Below are 23341 nucleotides of genomic sequence, written 5' to 3'. Positions count from 1 at the left end.
ATTGAACAAAACCAGCTGTTTTGCTACAACAACCGAACTGAATCTGATATTAATTTGCTACAACAACCAAACCAAATCTGATATTAATAACAATGTTTGGCTTGCATTTCAGCCATGGTACGACAGTAAAAAATTACTGTAGTTATGTTACAAATGATGTTGAGTAGAACATTTAAATATCTTTTTAATATACTTTTATTTGCTTCGGAGAAAATATTAGCAATGAAATATAGTACTGCTAAATTGAAGCTACAGTAGTAGCTGAACCTGAGAAAAAAACGTTCAGACTGCAGGCGACAATAAATTATCGTGCATCAGCAACATAGATGAAACTCGACTGCAAATAATAGCGGAGAAAAAAGTATTTTAATTAAAAAAAATACTGGTCACGAAAGAACACATTTTACTGTTGTTTTCATGCCGATGAAAGATAATTGAGGAAATCGCACATTATCATAAAATAGGATGAAAATAGCAAATGGCATCTTAATTTTTTACACAAAAAACATGCTCCCGACAATATCTACTCAAGAAAAAATAACCTAGTTCACAACAAGACTTTTTTTTAAGTCTTATCTAAACTTAAAAACACTTCATATAATGAAAAATAACCTTATCCCAAATAAATAGTTTCAAGAGATTAATTTACGCTAAATAGAAGCAAGAAAATCACTCTGAAACAAGAGTTAAATATGGCAAAAATATCTTTCCTCCACTCTCAGCTGATTTTTCCAAACCAAAACATTGATCGCTTTGTTTGTATTTATTATACAATAGTAATATGAGACTACATACAGTATTACTGGTTACAGTGAAGTAAAGCATACCTTTAAAAGAGCCAAGGAAAAGATGCAAATGTGTTATGTTTTTATTTCATGAGTCTCTCTTGGCACTTACGTACTTAGGCCTAGCCACTGATAATCAGACAACGGCGCCATATATTAACGAAAAAAAAAACTAAATCTAGTTCACACACAACAAGACATCTAAGTCATATTTCAATTTAAAAACACTTCACATCACAAAAAATAACCTTGTCCCATAAACATAGTGTTTCTAGAGATTAAGTTACGTTAAATAGAAGCAAGAAAATCGTTCTGAATAGTGTTTCTAGAGATTAAGTTACGTTAAACAGAAGCAAGAAAATCTTTCTGAATCAAGGTAAATATGGCAAAATAATCTTACCTCTGCTCTCAGCAGATTTTCCAAACCAAAACACAATCAGTTTGTTTGTATTCTATAATGCAATAGTAATAAAAGACTACATGCAGAATTACTGGATAGAGTGATGTAAAGGATAATTTTTCAAACACCAAAGGAAAAAATGCATATTCGTTGTGTTTGTATTTTACGAGACGGTCTCGGCACTTAGCCTAAGCTACCGATAACCAGACAATGGTGCTATAAACAGTATGGAGGGTAAAACTGTAATCCTGGTAACCGATACCAATGGTAACCAGGGCCTGCCCGTAAATTAAAGAAAAAAAAAATGATATACCTCAAGAGCATGTACATGGCACCATTCACTTTTGGCTACTCTGCAGACTGTGCCTACAGAAGACTATACATGTCTGGAAGTCATTACAATTGCAAATGAGAGCTCTATATGAGTGGTGGGTGTGAATGACACAACATTTACAGAACACTTTACACTTTCCTGTCCACAATATCCCATAGAACCATCCCACGTTCTGGCCTAACTGTATAATACGCATCAAGACAAGACTGCACACTTTACTACTTACATAACGCTTCTTGAGCAGCTAATCTTTTTCGTTTGAAGTCTCCATCTCGCACTAACTCTCCTGTTATTGGTGACTTTCGTATTTCTGGAAGTAAAAACAAAAAACAAAAAAAACCTGGTTAATAATATTCCACTCATAGTTAACTAATTAAAGACCACAGAATTACCTTTCGGAAATTATTTCAAAACTGGAGCAAGATAGAGCTAAAAAAGAAGTGAACTCAGTAAGATATAACCTAAAAGGAGTCAAAATGACCTTAACTCAACTGAGTAGTGTGCAGTAAAACATACATAGAACTGCTTAAAATACCAATAACATTTACACAGCATATCACCAAATTTAAAATTACTCCCCAATAAGATAGTGTATTAAATAAAAACTGCCCTATAAGATACATGTGTATCTGCAGCATATAAAAAAAATTGGGCCTTTCATTAAAACTATAAAAAATTAATTTCTGAAATATTAAAAACATGCATTTTCCTTTCAAAATGCTAATGTAAAGAAATGGGATACGGAGGAAATATGAATGAGACAATTTGGTCGTTACACAACTGATGATGTCATTTACCTTAAGCATGAACAGTATGCTACTTGAGATCCTATTACTATATCCAAATTTAAATATATGAATAAAATTTCTACAGTCTTACTTAATACATGGAACCCATGAATGCCAGAGAAAATTTAATTTTGAAAAGGACCACCTCATTCCAAACAAACATATAAACTTCCTACCTCAATCTTGTACAGAATGAATACCAGCTACCAACTTACTTTACAACTTAAAACGGTACTATGCTGGTATTAACCATCCTGAAATTTATAATTTGGAACTCATTCTAAATATTAAGAATGAAAACTCAAAACCATCGGGTAGTCTAATAAGAGACAGATTGCAGATGTCATCAATTTGCTAAAGTAACAGGAATGAAGTTACCGATACTAAATGCTTGGAACCATAAGCAGTTTTATAAACAAATGCTCTTTTTATTTCATCTTTACTATAGTAAAAGGGAAATGTAATTGAAGAAGACCCATCAACCAAAATATTATCTTGAAAAATTACTTTATCAATACTTACTCAACATTATTCTTCCTTTCCCTTCTTTTTTACTCTTTTTATTTTCCTTCTTCCGTTCTTTATCTTTCTTTTTCTTTTTCTCAACTTTCGGTAACTCCTTGCTTGTTCGGTTCACAGCTAAGGGCTGAACAGTTTTTGCTGTAAGAACCTGCCTCTGCCAGTCTGTTGTCTTAAGCAAAGCATCAAACTGTTCTGACAATGAAACATCTGAAAGAGGAAGAAATAAATTTATGTCATACCACCTTTCCTTGGAACTCCTTAAAGATCTACCATAATTCTCACAAACAGTTGGGCATAAGATTCCTAACTAATTAATCAAGTACTGTAATATTAAACTGATAATACTGACCACCCTTTACATAAACAAATTACAGAACAAATATGACCTCCATGAAAACACTACAACAATAATTATCAAGCTTTGAAAATCTACATGCTGAAAGGTTCTCAAAAGACAATACAGCAAATTTTCAAAACAGGGAATTAAATTTCATAAGATGAAAAAAAATATTTATAACAGCCTCCATAATCTTACTACTCACTTCTCTAGAACTGTAATGATACTTCAATGCATAACAGAAAATTTCTTGCCTATGCTATGCTTGAAAAAATACTTGAATTTTCCTAAGTTAATCAAAATACAACATATTTCAGGAAAGTCAGGAAAATACAGCTTTTTAACAATTTTAAATACATATACTAGACTGTACACAGAGAGCATCAAGCTCATTCTCAGTACCTGTAGGTTGTGTGAGTACAGGATGATAAGTAGGATCAACTCTTGCACGTCTTTCACTGGATGGCTGTGTGTCTGGATCTGGAGGGGCTGCAGGGGGGACAGCACCTTGTAAGCGTGTACACAGTACACAAGTTAAAGGCGGGACACACTTGCACTGCACAGCAGGAATTCGTCCACCCCCGCCCCCTCGTCTGTGGCCAGCACAGAGACCAGCTCCTGCCCTCACTAGCCGTCTTCTTTTGATCGTTCGTACACCCTGAGTACGCGCTGATGTATAGGAAGTATCTGACACACCCCCGCCAACACCATCTTCAACTCTGCCATGGTATCCGTTTACAGTAGTCCGAATAGACGCAGACAGGCACGTAAGGGCAGGATCGTGAAGATCAAGGTGGGCTGGGTCACGCAAAGTCAACCCTCTCCACTTACTCCCTTCTTCAATTTGAACTGCACCTTTGGTATTTCTTACATGTCTGCAAAACAAAATATACACATCAATAAAATACCTCAATGCAAAACTAGATACTATACACTTACAATTATTAAAAGCAACGATGTTTGATCTGACTTGAGGACTGAATACATGGTGCGAGATAAGAGTTCATTTGATCAAAAATACTATGGTTGATGAAATGACCAATAACATCATATCTTGGCTTACTCAGAAAACGATTCCATAAGTTAAGAGGCTATGAGTACAAATGATGCACATGCCATAGCTGAATTATGAAAAAGTGTATGCTGAGGCTGAGGTATCGATCCAGTTCTAGGGTTGTGTTGGAATTGAAGGACAAAAACTTCCAGTTTTAACAGGCACTTTGGTAGATTTGGACCCTTGCCCATTTGATTTGATGTATTAGATTTTGCAAGTATACTGGCTGCTACTTGGTTTCAATACCTTCAGTCTAGCACAGTAACGTAGGTCGTGCAACTTATTTTGTCAAATTGCAAAGTCCAACCTCCAACTTACTTGACCATTGTTAGTCAAGAGAACCTTACTGGGGTACAGGATTTTATAACCATAATATCCTGTAGTCTATCGTGCTATGAAGGTTTCATGGGGTTTTAAAATACTAGCTATTCATAATTCCTTTATTGATAAATATTAACAGAAGCACGACATTATCTTCTAATGAACTTTAAATTAACTTTAGGTAGCCACTGTGTATGTTTACAATTTTGATGAAAGGATGAGGCAAGGCATCCATGTCTTATCTTCATTTTGCAGATTTCTATCTCCAGTTTTACTTCATATCATTCCAATTTCTCATTTCATGAATCTTTTGCAACATTCATCTCTTGGCATGTGTCAATTTTGAAGTGTCCACTTGACACAAATCCTTATCAGGATGTTTAAGTCCCCCCTTCTTTCTTGAATTCCCAAATCTAATTACTCTAAGTAAAAGGCTTCACCTTTAATCCTTAGCCCTTTTCTTGAGCTGGATGCACAAGCAGGTCTGACTCATTATTTTGAAACTAAGTGCTCTTGTGGAAGTGATGGATGTCATTAAGGCTATCATTAATAATGTCATTAAGGCTATCATTAATTCTTGAAAGATGCCATGCCATCACCTCAATGCTGGGTTCACCAAATGTGGAAACAATGCAGGGAGTAGCCAGTGCCATAACATATTAAAAATTCTCTTTGCCATATTGGTATGGGCTCCCCCTATAGCTTTGCTTCATTTCACTGGGCCAAATCTCGCAGTCAGCCCCAAAAGAACCTTCCTCCAGTTACATGGGTAGGTAGATGACTGAATACAATTTATTCAAACTAAGCTGCTTCATGCCCATTAGGGCTGCAACATTATCATCATTGCAACACAAAACTGTTGAGAAAACCAGTAAGATTTGTAACTTCAACTTATTACAAGAATTTTCACAGACCTGAATGCTCCAAAGCAATGTCTTACACAATAGTAAAAACAACCCAAACCTGTCAGTCTCTCACTAGATTCCCCTTTTGTATTCCCCTTTTGTATTTCTGTATACATTATCTGTAAATATTAAAAACATTCTAGTCTTGAAAATGTGGCTAATAAATCTTAACTTATCCAGTTATTTGATGAAGGATAAGTTCTTGAAGTATACACTTATAAATCTTTAAAAACACTAAAAAGTATTTACATCAATAAGCCACAACTCAACATTAGTTTCAGGTGTGTTGGATAAAACAAGAGGGTATCTTGTATATTAGTTCCTTTGAAGCAGTGAAATATCTACTTATTGATAGGCACAGAAATTCAGCATTTATTTTATATTTATTCATTTATATATATATATATAATATATATATATATATATATATATATATATATATATATATATATATATATATATATAGAGAGAGAGAGAGAGAGACCCGAGAGGAGAGAGAGAGAGATTACCGGAATCCAAGATGGCGATATTTCCACCACAGGGAGACTTGCTTGCTTTCCAAGCAATCCCGTTATCAGCGGAGGTTCCGTTCCCGAGGGTGTGCCAATAAGCAAAAACCACCATTAACCGAAACTCGGCGATTTATGGCACCGATAACCGGTTATTGGCACCATAAGCACATTATGGCACTTCTGTTAGGTATGTTGCGGCCCCATAAGGCACCTTATGGCACCGATAACCGGAACACAGCCTGTTATGGCGCCATAAATCGCCGATAACAGGGGACTGCCTGTACACACACACACACACCACACACACACACACACACATATATATATATATATATTATATATATATATATATACAGTGGTACCTCGAGATACGAAATTAATCCGTTCCCAGGCGGCCTTCGTATCATGAGATTTTCGTATCTTGGAACACATTTTACATGTAAAATGGCTAATCCGTTCCAAGCCCTCCAAAAACACCCCAGTAAATTATATTTCCAGGCCTAAAACACATGTTCTAGGGTTACAATGCCAATCCGACATAAGAAATATGACTCCAAAAAGGCAAAATACTGTACATACTTGGGTAATATTCAACTGCATGTAATGTTCAACCCCATTTTTACTGCATATATTAGGACTATCATATGTCCCTTAGCAATAAGCCTAGCCTATGTTAGCGGTTGCTACTGTAGCCTAGTCTATGATTCTGACATCTAAACCTAAGAGCTAAAAGCTTAGACTATGCCATAAAATGTATAAATAATCAGTATGTACTCATTTCAAATAATTATTAATTAATCATTAACTATAATACACAAACAAACAAAAAACAAACCTTCCAATCGATTGTTTACATTCAGCTCTTACCCGTCTTACGAGAATCGAACGAGCGCCAAGCAATCATTTTTCCTAGCACACAGTAAGCCATAAATTGTCATTAGTATCTCTCTTCAACTAATGAAACTACCAAACAGTATAATAACCATTCATTTCTATTCTTTATTCTATCTTTACCTAATGGAGATACTGAGTTACTGACAGCTATAATGAAACATACGTATACGTAACGTAATAATAAAACAGAAGAAGAATTCTAAAAAATATGTATTTGTTGGCAGTCTGATTTATTTTATATTTTATGATATCTAATTCACAATTTTTTATTAAATGTATTGCATGTACTCATTTCAAATATTTATTAAGTAACCATTAACTATAATAAACAAACAAAAAAAAGGCTTCCAAACGTCTGTTTACATCCAGCACTTACGAGTATCGAACGATCGACAAGCAATCACTTTACACAGTAAGCAATAAATTTTCATTATCTCTCTTCAACTACTGAAACTACCAAACAGTATAATAACCATTCATTTCTATTCTTTATTCTACTACCTACCCTGATTTTTTTTTTTTTTTTTTTTTTTTTTTATTCAAATGTATTAGCATGAATAAGTTTTTCAATTTACAGCATCCTTTTACCAATAGAATACTTAATGCACAAGGGGTAGATGCTGACCAATAGGAGAGCAGGACCTTATGGGGTGACTAGCATCAGGAACAATGGGAGAGCGGGAGGATGGTGGCGAGTTTACTCAGTTGGCGGCAACAGGAGTTTTAAAATTGTTTCTCAGTGGCCCTACGGGGCAGAATCTCGGGACTTTACAGCAACAACCTTTCGTACCTTGAAAACTTTTCGTATGTAGAGCAGTAAAATTTTTCGCATTTGCTTTCGTATCTCGAATTTTTCTTAAGTAGAGCCTTTCGTATCTCGAGGTACTACTGTAATATATATATATATATATATATATATATATATATATATATATATATATATATCTATCATCATATAAAACTTGAATGCACACTACCGTACGTATTACAAAACTTTTTGTGTTTATGCTTAAGAGACTAGGCCATAAAATACTTTATACAATAAGGATTTAAATTTAATTTGAAGACATATCCAATAATAAGAAATGCTTAAGATTTTCCCTTTTCAGCTTGAACCAAATAAGATACTATAGCTAATTATCCAATTTACAAAGGTGACTGACTTGAATCTATTAATACATTAATGGTCGTTCTTTTATCAGCAGATATACCTCGATAAGCTTAATTCTACAAACTATTAACAACAAATGATGCATCCTCCAGTATGTTCTTGGAGTTTAGCTTTTTGGGTAAGATAAGCATTTCTGCAAGATATGCATTTCTTGTTTGATCCCAAATACACTTATCAATAATGGAGTTCATTACCAGAAGAAATAACAAGTGACATGCCACTATACACACTATTAGTGCATGTTCTGTTCATGTTGCTGTTATTATCGCTATATCAACAGTAATTTATATGTCCTTTCAGATACTGCACAAATCTGCAATGTTTCTACAAAAACAGACATTTAACTTTCACCTAAGACATATCTACTGCTAATCAATATAAAAAATTGCATAGTTAAGACATATCTACTGCTAATCAATATAAAAAATTGCATAGTTAAATAAGTAAACAATATTAACCGCACATATCCTAAATGATACAGTATTTAAAATTCTACAAAATACAGTACGTACTCAAAATTACGTCACTGTAGAAGTAATTAAAACTTTCACCACAAAACATTTGTATTGCACCCACACATTCACAAAAACTTTTAAGCAAAACTAAAGTAGTTAATATTTGCAATTACACAAATCCATTACAATTAAAGCTACTTGTCCAACATGGAATTTCTTTAGGAAAAAAACCACTCTACATACTTTACAATAGGAATCACTAATCATATGTTAACATTAGGGGTACAACCAGATACAAAATATAATTCTAGAAGCAAATATCTCTGACTCCAAAATAAAAACTTACGCATAAATTTTATGTTGTTGAAGGATTCTATATTCGAGATCTGCAATCTGAGCCTGTAGCCAAGTCCATCTAGAAGCTACCCACGCTCTCGCACGACAATACCGGTAGTATGCTCGATCCCGCCTGCAAATAAGACAACATTTAATTTTTCTATTGACAGTACCAAAACATAAAGACTACTACGCCTAATTCTTAAATGTGTAACATATGTAATCTAGTGAACATCACAGTAAATTATTAATTTCAAGGAGAGAGAGAGAGAGAGAGAGAGAGAGAGAGAGAGAGAGAGAGAGAGAGAGAGAGAGAGAGAGAGAGAGAGAGAGAGAGAGACCTTACATAGTGTAACCTTTATGTGGACCGAGAAACCACTATACTAGTTAAAAGACTGATCAAGTTATTAGATTTCTTGCCTGATTATCCTAGGATACATTTTTAATTTGAGAGATTTATCTGGATATATCTCTCACATTGAAATAAGTATGGATAGTGGAGTTTAGCCTATTCAATGTATCATATGGAATTTCAGTTAGCTGAGGATATCTTGATTGTTCAAAAGCAGGGTCTGAGTTACTAATCAGAATTTGCCCCCTTATTGGAGGGCCAAAATTCCACTAATCTTCCATATTTCTCTGACAACATATATGAATAATCATAAGCACAAATTAAACAAAAACACAATGCAGATTGAACATGTGAAGTGAATCAAATCTCTAACAGGGGATGAAAATATGATTCAAATACCCTCTGCCTGATTAAGCATGATGATAGTGATATGATTATAGTGACTATAATGGCATGCAGTTTGGAAAATCTACGTAACAATGGGTTCCCGTGAGCCATTTTCCATGCTAAAATGATGTGTTTTGGGAGTACTATTTCAGTAAAATAAGTTTCCAAGAGATTTGCTTTGTGGTGAGAACAAGGATTCTTATTTCGGTGGATTTTACTGGTCTTATTTACTTGAGTGTGTCTGTTCTGGCTTCACACGACTAGGTTGAGATTCTGTGTTCATAAAGGCTGGGCAATCTTAGGCTACAAAAGTGAGGATAGCCCAAATTAGGAGAGAGCATATTTACTACATTATACTGCATTCACACTTTTTCAGAAAGCTCCACCCAACTAGGATATACAAGTCCAATGAACTGGGGGTTTCCATAAGACCAAAGTAGTTAAGCTAACTTGAAGCTAAGGTAGTCAAAACTGAAGTCTACGTCCAGACAAAAAAAAAAAAAAGATGCCCAGCAGCAACTCTCAGACAAGTTAAGGCTTTTGCATTCATGCAAGTTCCCTACACCCTCCTCAAAAAAATTGAAGATAAGTTGTCTCTCCATTGTTTAATCTGTTCTATACCAACCTACAATCCTCCACAAGGGCATTTTGAAATGTCTCAAGAAAGGCACAACTACAAAGAACATCGCAACTCCACACCAGAAATCAACAGAAAACAAACACACACACAAATTCCAGCAGCAACCAGAAAAACATTTCATGTTTTAAAAACAAATGAAAACAATCAATATAGCACAACTAAAAATCCACGAACCAATTGGTTTTGTTACAGATGACGGTAAAAGATTTATTAATACCAAAAACACCACCTGATTCACCAACTTTTGCTACAACCAAATTTTGTCTTTGCCAAAAAAGTTATTTAGAAAAAAAGTTTTCATTTTTTTTAAGTGAATGGCTGTAAAGCTGATTTATAAAGTACTGAATTGTATTAAAATAATTATTACAAAAATAGAGAGAGAGAGAGAGAGAGAGAGAGAGAGAGAGAGAGAGAGAGAGAGAGAGAGAGAGAGAGAGAGAGAGAGAGAGAGAAAATACCTTGATAAAAAAAAGTCATGAATAAGCATTATACAAAAACACACCTCTTTGATTAGTAAGAGGCCTCAAAACCTTCCTAACCACTGGTATACCACTTTTAAAAAATGCAAAATCAACATGAAATAAACCTGTAAAAAAAAAAAAAAAAATAAAAATCACACGAGTAATTCCCACTTTCATCGCATCGCTCACATTCATGGCAATAAGTTTAGTTTAACACGGGCATTGCAGTTGCTTCGAGCACCAAAACTGACTTTCCCAAGGTGGTTACAAACAACGTCCAATTCAGCTATGACCAACTTCAATGAGGATTCATCCCGCATTTACCAGTGACATCAGGAACGAACGATGTGAAATCTCTGTGGCCTCGTGTGACCGCACGAGTATACTTATTTCTTTTTACTTTTATGGAGACGCTTGAGTCGTGCCAGCATTCTCCCAAGGACAATTCCAAAATCTTTCCGTAAATTCATATACCACAATCGAGCGCATAAAAAACCGAAGATTCCAACATGCAATGAAAATACAATACCCCAGACTTTCATGATTCATGGCGCATATTCAAATCCCACTGCTACTGCCTCCACTACACGCAAAATATTGCTACGTGGCAACTCTCAAATGTGTCACGATCCAGCTGGTAACAGTGGCGAGGAGGGTGCTGCGTACGTATCTATCTAGACCGTGCTATAGGCGTACTACGGATACTACGCAATTGAATACCGAAGTGACGTCGCTGACGTGATGGTCCGGAGCTAATCAAGTAAGGACAAAGGACAAGTTGCTGCCGATTCTTTTTTATCTTTACTAGAAATGAAATTTTTAATGTTTATGTGTACACACATGCGATGTGTGTGTTAAAAAATCACAGTAGATGTACGTGACTTCCTTAAATATGCGAATACCACAGGAAAATGACAGGCAGAAATCCAAGCGCTTTCGTCTTTACTAAGACAACTTCTGCCTATCATTTTTCATTTTCCGGAGAAATTCTCTTTTATTCATATATAATTAATATTATATAGTATATAGATTACATAATATACATACATATATATATATAATATATTATATATATATAGATATATGATAGGATATATATATCCAATGCAGCACGAAGGAACACATTACTTGAGAATATCCTTAAATCCACGGTAGAAAGGTAAATGAAACAGGGACTTGGAACAAGTACTTTCCTTATGTATTCTACATGTTCAAGTTCACACTGAATGTAAAAGTGACAGGCCTTTATATACAAGATCAGAAAAAGGGCGAGGTTTACAGCTTATTAAACTGGGCGGCATATATATAATATATATATATATATATATATAATATATATATATATATATATATATATATATATATATATATATATATATATATATAATATATATACATAAATACACACACACACATAACAGCATCACGGTCGTTGCAGCAATCACATCCTAACCTGCGTGGATTTAACCCCTGAAGCCCCGTGCAGCAAACTTCCCAAACATGAGCAACATCACACACCTACATAGAAAGCTCTTCAGTAGTACGTCATCGCCCAGAAGACGAACTGCGCTTTCTCCTTTGTTTACAACACGGACTTCCTTCCTTACCCGCGCCCCTTTAATGTCGTCACCTTTCCAGCGATGTGCTGTCTTCTCTCTTCCTCGTCCCAACAAGTCTGAATTATATATACATTTCCGTCAGCCTATTGCTAACATCCTTGCGTACTTCATTTCTTCTTGTGCCATATATTCCACGCTAAGCAAATAATTCAACTCAACATCACTTGTTAAAATTACTTTTCAATCAACATTGCACCTCATACTTCTTTCTCCAACTTTTTGCATAATTTCATTCATAAACTGACACTAAACAACCCCCCCCCCTGTGTGTGTGTGTGTGTGTGTGTGAAATAAGCAAGTTAACCCCTCCTTGATTCAATGTGAACTTGAGAATGTGGAAATAAACTACGAAAGCATACTTATTCAAAGTCCCCAGTTTCACAAACCTTTCAGCCGTGGATTTAAGGATATTCTTCAGCACGTGCTTCTTCGTGCTACATTGAATACACCACACACCTTGTCTCAGATCCCCTTTTGTACAAAATGAAGTCCACCACCTAAAGTTTGTCGTTCTTAATAACTTCTACCTTATACCATACATCCTCAACATATTCTACACTGCCTTTATTACCTCTACCAAAGGGTTTTTTCATGGTAAAAGTATTCCATGTACATTTTTGTTCCGTTTAATTTTCATGTATATAACAATTCCAACGTTGTCTAACCCCGCATCGTATACACATCGTGATTGTATCAATCATTGTATCACGTGTCACTTTCCCAGTTAAAAACCTATCACAGTCCTCTTCTTGTATAGCAAGTAACATCAAAGCCTCTGAACCTTCCAACTGGCCTATATAAACTATGTTCCGATAATGAAACAATTCCTACGGACAATTCATTCAGAAATTTAATAAACCATGGTCAACCAAATTGGAACATCCCACTTATAATCTTATCAACTATCGGTGTCTTTCCGCTATTCAGCCACTAGTTAATTCTCGTCCTTACGTTCTTCTACAGCTAATTCCCGTCCTTACGTTCTCAATAGCAAAATCCCACAGGTGTTCCCCCTCCCTCTACACGAACCCCTTTCCACTCGTGTCATTCAGGCCTCAGCATTTCATCTCATTTTTAAATTACTCACTACATAATCTCAGAAGACTGCGCACTTCCAATTACATCTCTCCTTTTGCGCCGTTTATTCTGAAATAGGTCTGTCTGTTGGCCTCTCTCTCTCTCTCTCTCTCTCTCTCTCTCTCTCTCTGCTGCAAAATTTCAGCATTCTACTTACCCTCTTCTCTTTACTGTATTACTTCACTTCCTCTACTCCAACTTCCTGCTTGACTACCCTCCCACACAGCCTCTAGCATGTGACCTTTTTGTCATGCACTCGCACGTATAAATCAAAAAAAATATAAAAATAAAAAAAAAACTCCCACAAACCCTCTAATTCTTTCTTTTCACATCCTACAACTCGAATGTTGTTAATCTCTCGTCCTACATTTTAACAGACTAAAACACTCCCTGCTAACCGTCCAACTTAACCACACTACTCTCATTTACTTATTCTGCCTCTTTTGTCTAAACCTTAAGTCCTTATTTCATCCATTTTCTACTTAAAACCTACAACTTAACTTCAATCAAATATTGATCACATATACCTTCAGCCACTGTTTCTCTCCACTGCGTCCATGAACTTGCTCTTATATCTAGTCAGACTTAGACAAATATAATGCATGCCTATGTGTACAATAAAGTAGTTATAACAGTGTATAGGTATTAACATAACACACACATACCATTCCAATTTGACTGCAAACTATGTATTGCGTTGATAAATGTTCAAATAAATTAGTAATTCAAAATGAAGTTTTGAATTAAAGTCTTATTCTGAATTAAACCCAATAAAACCCACCTAAATTAATTTTGAGGCATACAATAACGGTATATATGTAGGTACGTATGTATATGGTGACAGTTTATTGTTGAATAAGTGGCGGGCGACAGGTATATAAATTAGATTACACCATACTTGACAGTCCACGGACGAGCGGTGACTGGTAATCGATATGGGTCAGTGTGGAAAGTATTTTCATTTTTTTTCCATTTCTGGGTGCAAAGTAAAATCGCTGCTAGCCCGTTATAAAATGTAACTGTCACAGAAATCATGTGTGTGTGTGTGTGTGTGAAGTTTTGCTACTAATAATATTATGACCTAGTGACTTTTATACTCGCCAATTTCCATACACAAACATCAAATATCGATTTCACATTGTCTTAGGAATAACTTCCACCAAAGCAGAATTACAGTTGATCAAGTTTGATAAAGTTCATCAGCCCACCCAGGATTCCAACCTGTGTGTTTTGGTTTAGACAAAAGTGACAGCAAACTCATTTGTTCAATTATCACGACAGAGTTGAGAATCGAAATCATGCAATTTCTACCATCATAAATGGTTGCAAACTGCGAACAATTGCAATTAAAATGTTTTATCACTTATACACAAGTGTTTTTTTTTTACACGAATAAATACCAAGCCCAATTATCCCTCTATATCGAATTTACTTTACCTCGAGAATGCCTTCTAACAGTAAGTTTTCTCGTGTTTAAATAATGTACCCACATCAGCAATGCCTGACGCTGAAAAAAAAAAAAAAAAAAAAAAAAAAAAAAAAAAAAAAAAAAAAAAAAAAATAGCCCTTACTTCTGGCGCGCAACACTGCCATATCATTTCCACATCAAAAGGAACCTGTTTACCTGCACGTTCACCTACATATAAATATATGTTGCTGTAGGCTGTAGTTACAGTTAAACCAATGCAATACTTAAGGTGCCTTTTGGCCGCAAAGCGCTTAAGACAGAAAGAGGAGAGCGCTGTTCGAGTAGCTCGACGGCAAAACGAGAGATAACACTGGAAAATGAGACAAGTGGTAGGATCTAAACTTGAAGCTTGGAAAACAGTACAACTACATTTAGTAGTAGTCAAGAGGGGTTAGGCAACAAGGATGGAAGAAGATGAGAAGGGGTGTGTGTGTGTGTGTGTGTGTGTGTGTGTGTGTGTGTAAAGTAAAAGGCTAAAAATGTGGGACCATCAAAGAGGGAGGAAGGGATGCTCCACGCACCCTTTACAATGTATCACGCGAAGTGCAATGACGTCACCTCCCCGAAAGATTAAAGCAATATATATATACAACAAACAAAATATGATGCCGGCAGTTTTTTTTTAAACAAATTTCAAACCAGGTGTCAAAATGCACTTACCGAATACAAATACCAAGCAACAAAGACTATTCTTAGCGTTGTTTTCCTTCAGGCTACGATGACGCTACGTGGTGCAACAAGGACCACGGGTCTACCTTCAGTCACAGTACAGGTCCGGATTCACGTGTTTTCCAGGATCAATATACACGGGATCGTGCGTCCAGGGGAACCGTTTACTTAACCGACGTTGTGGCTTTGAAATTTTGCGACCGTATTGACTGGTACAGTATTTGCTCAGCCCAAGGCCTTGGCTCAGCTGTTTGGTGCATTCATACGACCGGAAATTGTTGCATAAAATGAGGAATAGCGGAGATAAATATATACCAGTGCGCCTCGGTTAATCAATATTATACAACGCATAAACTGCAATCGATGCAATATAGCATGTTTAACATTTGGGCAAACGGCCGCTGGGGCCTATGAGGTCTTTCAGCGCTGAATCGGAAATTAGCATTAAAAGGGTTTGAACGGCGTAACTGGAGGAAAATCTCAAAGAAGTTGCGCTGTGAATCCGTCGTTAGACGAGGGTGGGAAAGTAACACAGAAGAGAGTGAATAAGAACAGAGGAGGTACAGCTAAGGGGATGAAAGGGGGTTCCAGCTGGCGGCCAAAAAGACGCTGCACAAAGGAAAATAAATAAATTAATAAATAAAAATAAAAGTGGCCCCCTTACGGAGGTTCATTCATTATGTCAAATTTGTTCAAACGTCATTATATACATAATACCCTGCCAAAATATAGCAGTAGACTTGATGAACCGGTATGCACAACGCCCCTTACGTGCTAGTCGTGCGCGTACAGCTCATTACACGCACGGCTTCGGCGTGTAGAGAATAGGCATTACACGCCACCAAGACTTGCTCTTAAGAGAATCTGATATTCCAGACCAAATGTGTTGTCTTGTTCGGACGTGAATACAATAGACATACTAATTTAGGCCAAAGGCCAAGCACAGACACCTAAAAGGTATTTCACCACTGAAACGGAAATTAACAGTGAAGGATTTAAAGTGTCAAGGAGAGAGAGAGAGAGAGAGAGAGAGAGAGAGAGAGAGGAGAGAGGAGAGAGAGAGAGAGGAGAGAGAGAGAGAGAGAGAGAGAGAGAGAGAGAGAGAGAGAGAGCTGCGCTATGAATCCATTTTAGGCGAGGGTGGAAAGTAAGATGGAAAAAAAAGAGAGAGAATGTGAAGGGGAATACAGTAAAAGGAATGCAAGGGGTTCCAACATGAACGTCCTTCCAAAGTTAAAATTGCCGCGCTCTGAAAAAGCCGTAAAGGAATGCCAGCTCAAGTCATATATATATATATATATATATATATATATATATATATATATATATAATATAACAAAGCAGAGGCTTGCTGCTTGCTGTTTGGCTGTAGCAAACAATGAATGTCGTGCTACTGACATTGGATCATGAATGACTACTTTGCCAACCAATTTACAATTTCTGTCTCTCTCTCTCTCTCTCAAGCGCTCGCACACACACGCACACGTAAACAAATTATAATATAAATATTCCCGTAATAACCCGCAATAACAGAACTGAAAGCTTGGTGCAGCCACGTGTGATCATCTTAGTTTAGCACTCAACAATCTTATACAAAAATTAAAACTCTCTCTCTCTCTCACTCTCTATCACATATACATATACACACACATCCAATCCCCACAAGAATTCCGTAATGCATGTGACACGCACAATGGATTTTTTAAAAATCACGTCCTAATCGTTCTTTTCCTCTCTTTCTTAAAGGCAATGTAGGTATCCCGCCGCCCGACGACTATCGAGCCAAGCTGCCAAGGTCTATCAAGATATATAGACTTTGTATTGAACTATCATATCCTTCACTCTGCCGGCAGAGTACTTCTTTAACCTTCACTCCGCCAACTGAACTCCAAGAATCTGATTCCCATTCAGCGAAAGATCTACAAGCAAGCGGCCGGTCAGCAGCGTATCGATTCATCTTTTCAATGTTTCCTTACATTTTGCAAAGAATTAAACGACGTCCTGACTTTCTGAAATGACATAAAATTAATTTTTCCTCTTCCTTCTGTGAGTATCTGCCAGTTCACCGCATTCCAGAAAGTGGTCGTTTCCGAAAGTGGTTGGTTAAAGATTAAGATGGCTTCTGGCAGCACTTGCACTTTCCCTTGGATGGCTTGTAAGTGCGGGGAGGTGTGAAATTGAGGTGGTGGTCTCATGTGAACTTCCGGACTTGAACCAACCGAGAGAGACGACGAATTCTGAACCTCAGAGCTGCCTTTTTCACGAGCTGAAACCTTCGACATTCTCTAATGCTTTGCTAACAGCTCGATTTCCCAAAATCTCAAGAGATATTTCATACTACCCCAACACTTTGATGGGCACAGAATGGAATATAGAATTGAAGCCCATGACCAAGCGGTAAGACCTACGAGGTTACTCAACACCCAAAGGGAATTTAAGAGTTAAAAAGAAGAAAAAAAATTTGAAAGGCATAACAAGAGGAAAATCCTGAGTTACAATACGGAACAATTATTGGGAGAGGGAGGACAGTAAGATGATAAAAAGATATTATGAATGTGGGTACAGTGAAGTGAATGAATATGGGATGCAGCTCGGGGACGAAGGGACGCTGCAAAGAGCCTTTAGTAATGCCTGCAGTGCACCGCACGAGATCCACCAACGGCACTACTCCCCACCGAAGAATTCTTTAATGGGGACCTCATCCATCTTCTTATAATGCTGAACATTTCTTGGTCTCCTTGGGAAAGTGTTTTGCTTCCGCACCTGGTCACTACGGCATTCATCATAAAGCTGACTCGGTTCAATTCATCAAAGCACGCAACTTCTGGCTTCAAACGCATAACCAATTCTTTTTTTAGATCAATTCATAAAGGCTCAGTACCTGCAACCTTACAGATATCTATTAGCTCTCTGAAAATATACTCACAGGTACCTACAGCACACACTACAACTTCGAAGAAATCATTTTTTTAATGATATACTCCGGTGCATGACTTTGCTAGCACTTAAATCCTCAATAAATTTTCTGCATTTGCTTCCAAATAATACTCTCATTCAGAAGTTCGTTCTCTATATCAGCTGTCCTTCGTCAATGAACTGAGGAACAATCGGCCTCCATTTTTCCTTACTTCATTACTTTTCCTCAATTATTTGCACCTCTAACGGCATAGTATAAGACTGTCTCAGGTGTCAGCATAACAGGTATTCAGTTTTCAGCGCCTACCTTCCAAACAATGAGACCGAAAATTGCTAAAATTCCTTTTACAATAAATTTGATTAATCTTTCGAGAAGCCCTAAATTCTTAAAACACTTCATTAATGATATATCGTCAAATTTCATAATGATGATTCGCTCGTATTCAACCATCCATTTTCCGTAATTCAGTCAATGATAGGCTATTCTTAAGAGAATCCATTAACACTACACAAACCACTTGAAAACAGGTTCTGTTATTACTCCTTCGTCAGGGTGTATTTTTATGAGAGAGAGAGAGAGAGAGAGAGAGAGAGAGAGAGAGAGAGAGAGAGAGAGAGAGAGAGAGAGAGAGAGAGAGAGAGAGAGAGTCACGCCTGCAGCCTTAATACAGCGCGTAATGCTAACTAGATCTGTAACCTTATATTCAAATTAATATGTCGGATCCATCATTATTTTTAATAACTGCATTAAGTAGTATCAATGTAATCTCACAGAGAGCCTTGACGAGGTAACAAACCTGCCAGCCAGAGAGAGAGAGAGAGAGAGAGAGAGAGAGAGAGAGAGAGAGAGAGAGAGAGAGAGAGAGAGAGAGAGAGAGAAACCCCAAGTAAGCCGTCTGCTTCATTCTCTATAAAGAGCCGAGGACTTCTCCTTTCTTTCCAAGAGTTACAATTCTACAAAAGAATTCCTGACTTGCCAAGCGGTCTCTTGCAACACCAACTGACTGGAAGACTTAGAACAAACTACCTTAAGAAGTCTGGCAAGTTAAGCTGCTTCTAGCGTTAACAATCTCTGAGAAATGGAACGAAATATAAAAACAAAAACAGTTCTGTCTCTCATACTGATCACATCAAGCTAAGTCATGGGTCATGGTATTACAAAGTGAAGGCGGGAAGGGGGTGATCTTATGTGAATACTTGAAGTAACGAAAGCTTACAATAATTATGAAGACTTAAGGGCAAATAAAAAAATACAAACTATCTCACATTTTCTTCCAAATAACACCCCCCCCACCCAAAAAAAAAAAAAAAAAAAAAAAAAAAAAGGTTCCGCAGTTACTACAAACAGGAAAACGCAGGAGGGTCAGCGCTGAAAGCTTCTAAACCAATTAAATACTTGAACGTAAAAGGAGATTCATGTAGGCCAATTGTGTAAGAACATAAGAACACGGTTACTCACAGTCCACTGACGTAACGAGAGAGAGAGAGAGAGAGAGAGAGAGAGAGAGAGAGAGAGAGAGAGAGAGAGATGTAACCGAACACCTGCTTTACACCTACACTCAAAACACCTGCGCCCTCATGATGCAGGGTTACAAACACAAAGGAACATGCCATCCAAGTGATTACACCCTTGTTTGAGAGAGAGAGAGAGAGAGAGTATATTCAGCTACAAAAGAATACTGTACTTGCATATCAACAGGTGTTCTTACTAATAAAACGTGACGCTCGGAAGTTACGTACTTTGGAGTTACCTATTGATAGATTAAAAAGAGAACAAGATTCGCTAGCATGTGCCTTTTTCAAGGTACCCAATGCTTTCGTTCTTGACGTTAGAAAGGTACGTAATCCGTATCCAATCAGGACTGACTGCGAGAAACCTTAAAAATACCAGATACACTGCAAAGATCATTTCATGCAGAACGGACACGATTATGCGTCACACCAAGGGGCCGCCATGAACGAATGATGTCGGTTTTTCGAGTGATAAATAACAACTGTGCAGATTTGGATTTCTCGTCCCACAGTTGAGCAAACTATATGGGTCCACTCGGCTGTGAGCTGTGAGAAGGCAATTGTCTTCAGTTTTCATGATTAAAGAAACTGGTTCTCCAATTCATACATATTTAATTCACTAGGACCCGAAAACTAAAATACTTGAATAGGAGTGCGTGAGTATTACACCACCACCACCACTACTATATATATATTGTAACAGATTGCCTTATATAAACAGGTCAAGTATACCGACGATACTAACACCACCATTCTACCAATAACAACAACGAAACGTAGTTAGTTAGTTAGTGCATGATGGGAGTAAAAAAAAATACCGGGGGCGATGGAATGGAATATCTATAGCGACCATCTGCATCTGTTACATTTCATATCCAGGACCTAGAAAATTGAAAACAAAATATACAAATACAATCTCTGTTTAACCGACTCTGGTGACAGTGAGTCAATGACGCTGAGAGAGAGAGAGAGAGAGAGAGAGAGAGAGAGAGTGAGAGAGAGAGGGAGGAGTGGAGAGAGAGTGATGAGAGAGATTTTTTTTTTTTTTTTTTTTTTTTTGAGACGAGGAGAGGAGGAGATGGGAGGGATGAGGAGAGGAGAGAGAGAGAAACGATGAGGAGAGAGAGAGAGTGTCCCCAAACATTCTAAAAATATATCTCAAGAAGAATGTTAACCAACACCACCATACAAAAAATTTATACATAAAAAACCTTGGTCACCAGAGAAAGCGACACTGCAAAAGGTTCTCTCTCTCTGCACAGCAAATTATCGGACAGTGGCAGTTCAATGAAAGACAGCTGGTGACCAAATGATGGGTGTGAAAAACTCATTAAGAAAAATGGCGTTTCAAATCTCAAGTACGAAGAGTTTAAAACCAATAATTATCATAATATATACTGGGTAGGTCATCTAAATGATAATTGTCTTGACCTTTTGCGTTCTCAGTCATTAAGAATGCATAAACATTCATTAAAATGCTTATTAACTTTCCTAATGTACTAAAACGAGACAATCACTAATAATTCACTAAAAATTTTGTTAAAAGAATACGATGCTTCGTAAACTTCATAACCTTTAACGGGAAAAATCTACGAAAATGAGACCTTACTATTTGCAAATCTACGATAAAAAAGCACAAAAACGAAACGGTTATTAATAATAAATAAACTACACGCATTATTAAATGCATCCACAAAAACCAATGTCCATTTGTTGAAAAATCACGCGTTGTTCACGTAATTTCTTCTAAACAATAAACAAAAAAAAAGGCGTTGATAACGCGATTTAATCTTTAAAAAACAAAAAACAAAACAAAAGGAGAGTCCATTGAAAACTGAGCGTGCCATACAACACAAAACTCCACTTACAATTATACGACGCGAACTTCGATATGGCAACTTAATACAGCATATCATCCAACGCTACTCTGAGCGCTCCTCCTGAGCTCCTACTTCACTTCAACCCACTCACTCTCCCATAACCTGAAACCGCTTGAGGAGACAGAAGTGGCTGTAGCAGTCCTACTTATGAATGTAGGAATGTATATATACATCATCCAGTAAAAGCTAACAAAAGGAACCCATAAAAACGCCAAAATGTATAAAGCTAATGCTATACTATAGAGAACAACTGTCGCCTTCACCAGGCAGGTAGTAGTAGTATTTTTTTTTTTTTGGCCTTGTGCTAGGCACGGGTCTTGCTCCTGAAGCAACCAGTAACAATGTATGTATGAATTACAGTCTACAGAAAAGCGGTATTTATACCAAGAGATCCAGAGCTCATCCGTTACGTCACACCAGTTGCCAATTTCTCCTCAATTTTCTGAACTGCTGGTTGGAGGATGATTCTAACAGAAAATAACTCCCAGTCTTATCCATGCATAGGCGCTTCCTCCGTCCCCAATGGCTCTCCAGCATGTTCCTTGCAAGAGAGCGGACATGCTTCCATGAAGACCAATTAGGCAGACAAACGGAAGACACCTAGAATTTTTCACAGGAAATTACACTGAAAAATTACCGCTCCCACTTAAAGCTTCAACAGTTTTTTTGAAGGTAAACGACCTATCACTTCCAATGTGTTGTACAGTTTATCTACAGTCTGCCTGCCTGCTATATCGATTACTTACAAGTTATACCAACGTACATTCAAGTTTACGAACAGCTAGCCTGGAAGGCTTCTGACCCTTCAATATTTTAGGCAATAACATTGCTTAGCTAGAACTCTTGGATATTTTTTCGCGGCAGCGCTTCGGCATAAAGGACGAGGTATTCAACTCCAAAATACGACTACCCGAGGTGAAGTGTATCGTAAATCCATTTAAACACGATCCAGTACATTAAAAGTAGCGAAAAACTTGTCAAACCAATGAAAATTATGTATTCAATACACGTATCACTAAAAGTGTGGCGAGCACACGTATCACATAATAGATGAACTTCTTGTTTATAAGGAAAAACAGAGAGAGAGGAGAGAGAGAGAGAGAGAGTACAGAGAGGAAGAGAGAGATGAGAAGAGAGAGAGCAGAGAGAGATGAGAGAGAGAGATAAGGAAAAAAAAAAACAGAAGAGAGAGAGAGAGAGAGAGAGAGAGAGAGAGAGAGAGAGAGAGCGCTTACTGTGCACTACGACAGCCCAACTTTCGTGAACTGTACTCTAAAACCATTATCATACAGATCCGTATATCCAAACACCTAACACTAACGTAAAATCAATAAAACCTAAAGAATTATGTAGTCCACAACTGTAACACTGTGTGAAGTATTTAGGGCACATCAAAATTGTGCTTTTCTAGTTAAAATTTTGATGAAAGCTGCATCATTTCGTATCATACTAAAGATCAACCTTAATTTTATCATTTATAAGAAAAAAATGGTCGATCAGCGATGACTTTCTGGGCGTGGAAGAGTTGTTTATAAAAAAAATTATC

The 23341-nt window shown here is 36.9% G+C and overlaps 1 protein-coding gene across 4 annotated transcripts in view; it reads right to left on the bottom strand.

Annotated features, from left to right (window-relative positions):
- The window catches only part of LOC135216195 (KAT8 regulatory NSL complex subunit 1-like), a 161051-nt gene that overhangs the window by 24357 nt on the left and 113353 nt on the right, over window positions 1–23341 (bottom strand). For all 4 annotated transcript variants that reach the window (XM_064251332.1, XM_064251334.1, XM_064251335.1 and 1 more), the window contains exons 3-6: window positions 8825–8947; window positions 3569–4041; window positions 2830–3036; window positions 1746–1829 (exon numbers count right to left, since the gene is read on the bottom strand). In XM_064251332.1, the coding sequence (XP_064107402.1) occupies window positions 1746–1829; window positions 2830–3036; window positions 3569–4041; window positions 8825–8947 (887 nt within the window). The remainder of the gene's footprint in view (window positions 1–1745; window positions 1830–2829; window positions 3037–3568; window positions 4042–8824; window positions 8948–23341) is intronic.

This window comes from Macrobrachium nipponense, chromosome 6 (assembly GCF_015104395.2).
Source record: "Macrobrachium nipponense isolate FS-2020 chromosome 6, ASM1510439v2, whole genome shotgun sequence".
NCBI classification, from domain to species: domain Eukaryota; kingdom Metazoa; phylum Arthropoda; class Malacostraca; order Decapoda; family Palaemonidae; genus Macrobrachium; species Macrobrachium nipponense.
This window is presented reverse-complemented; position numbering and strand designations above follow the sequence as displayed.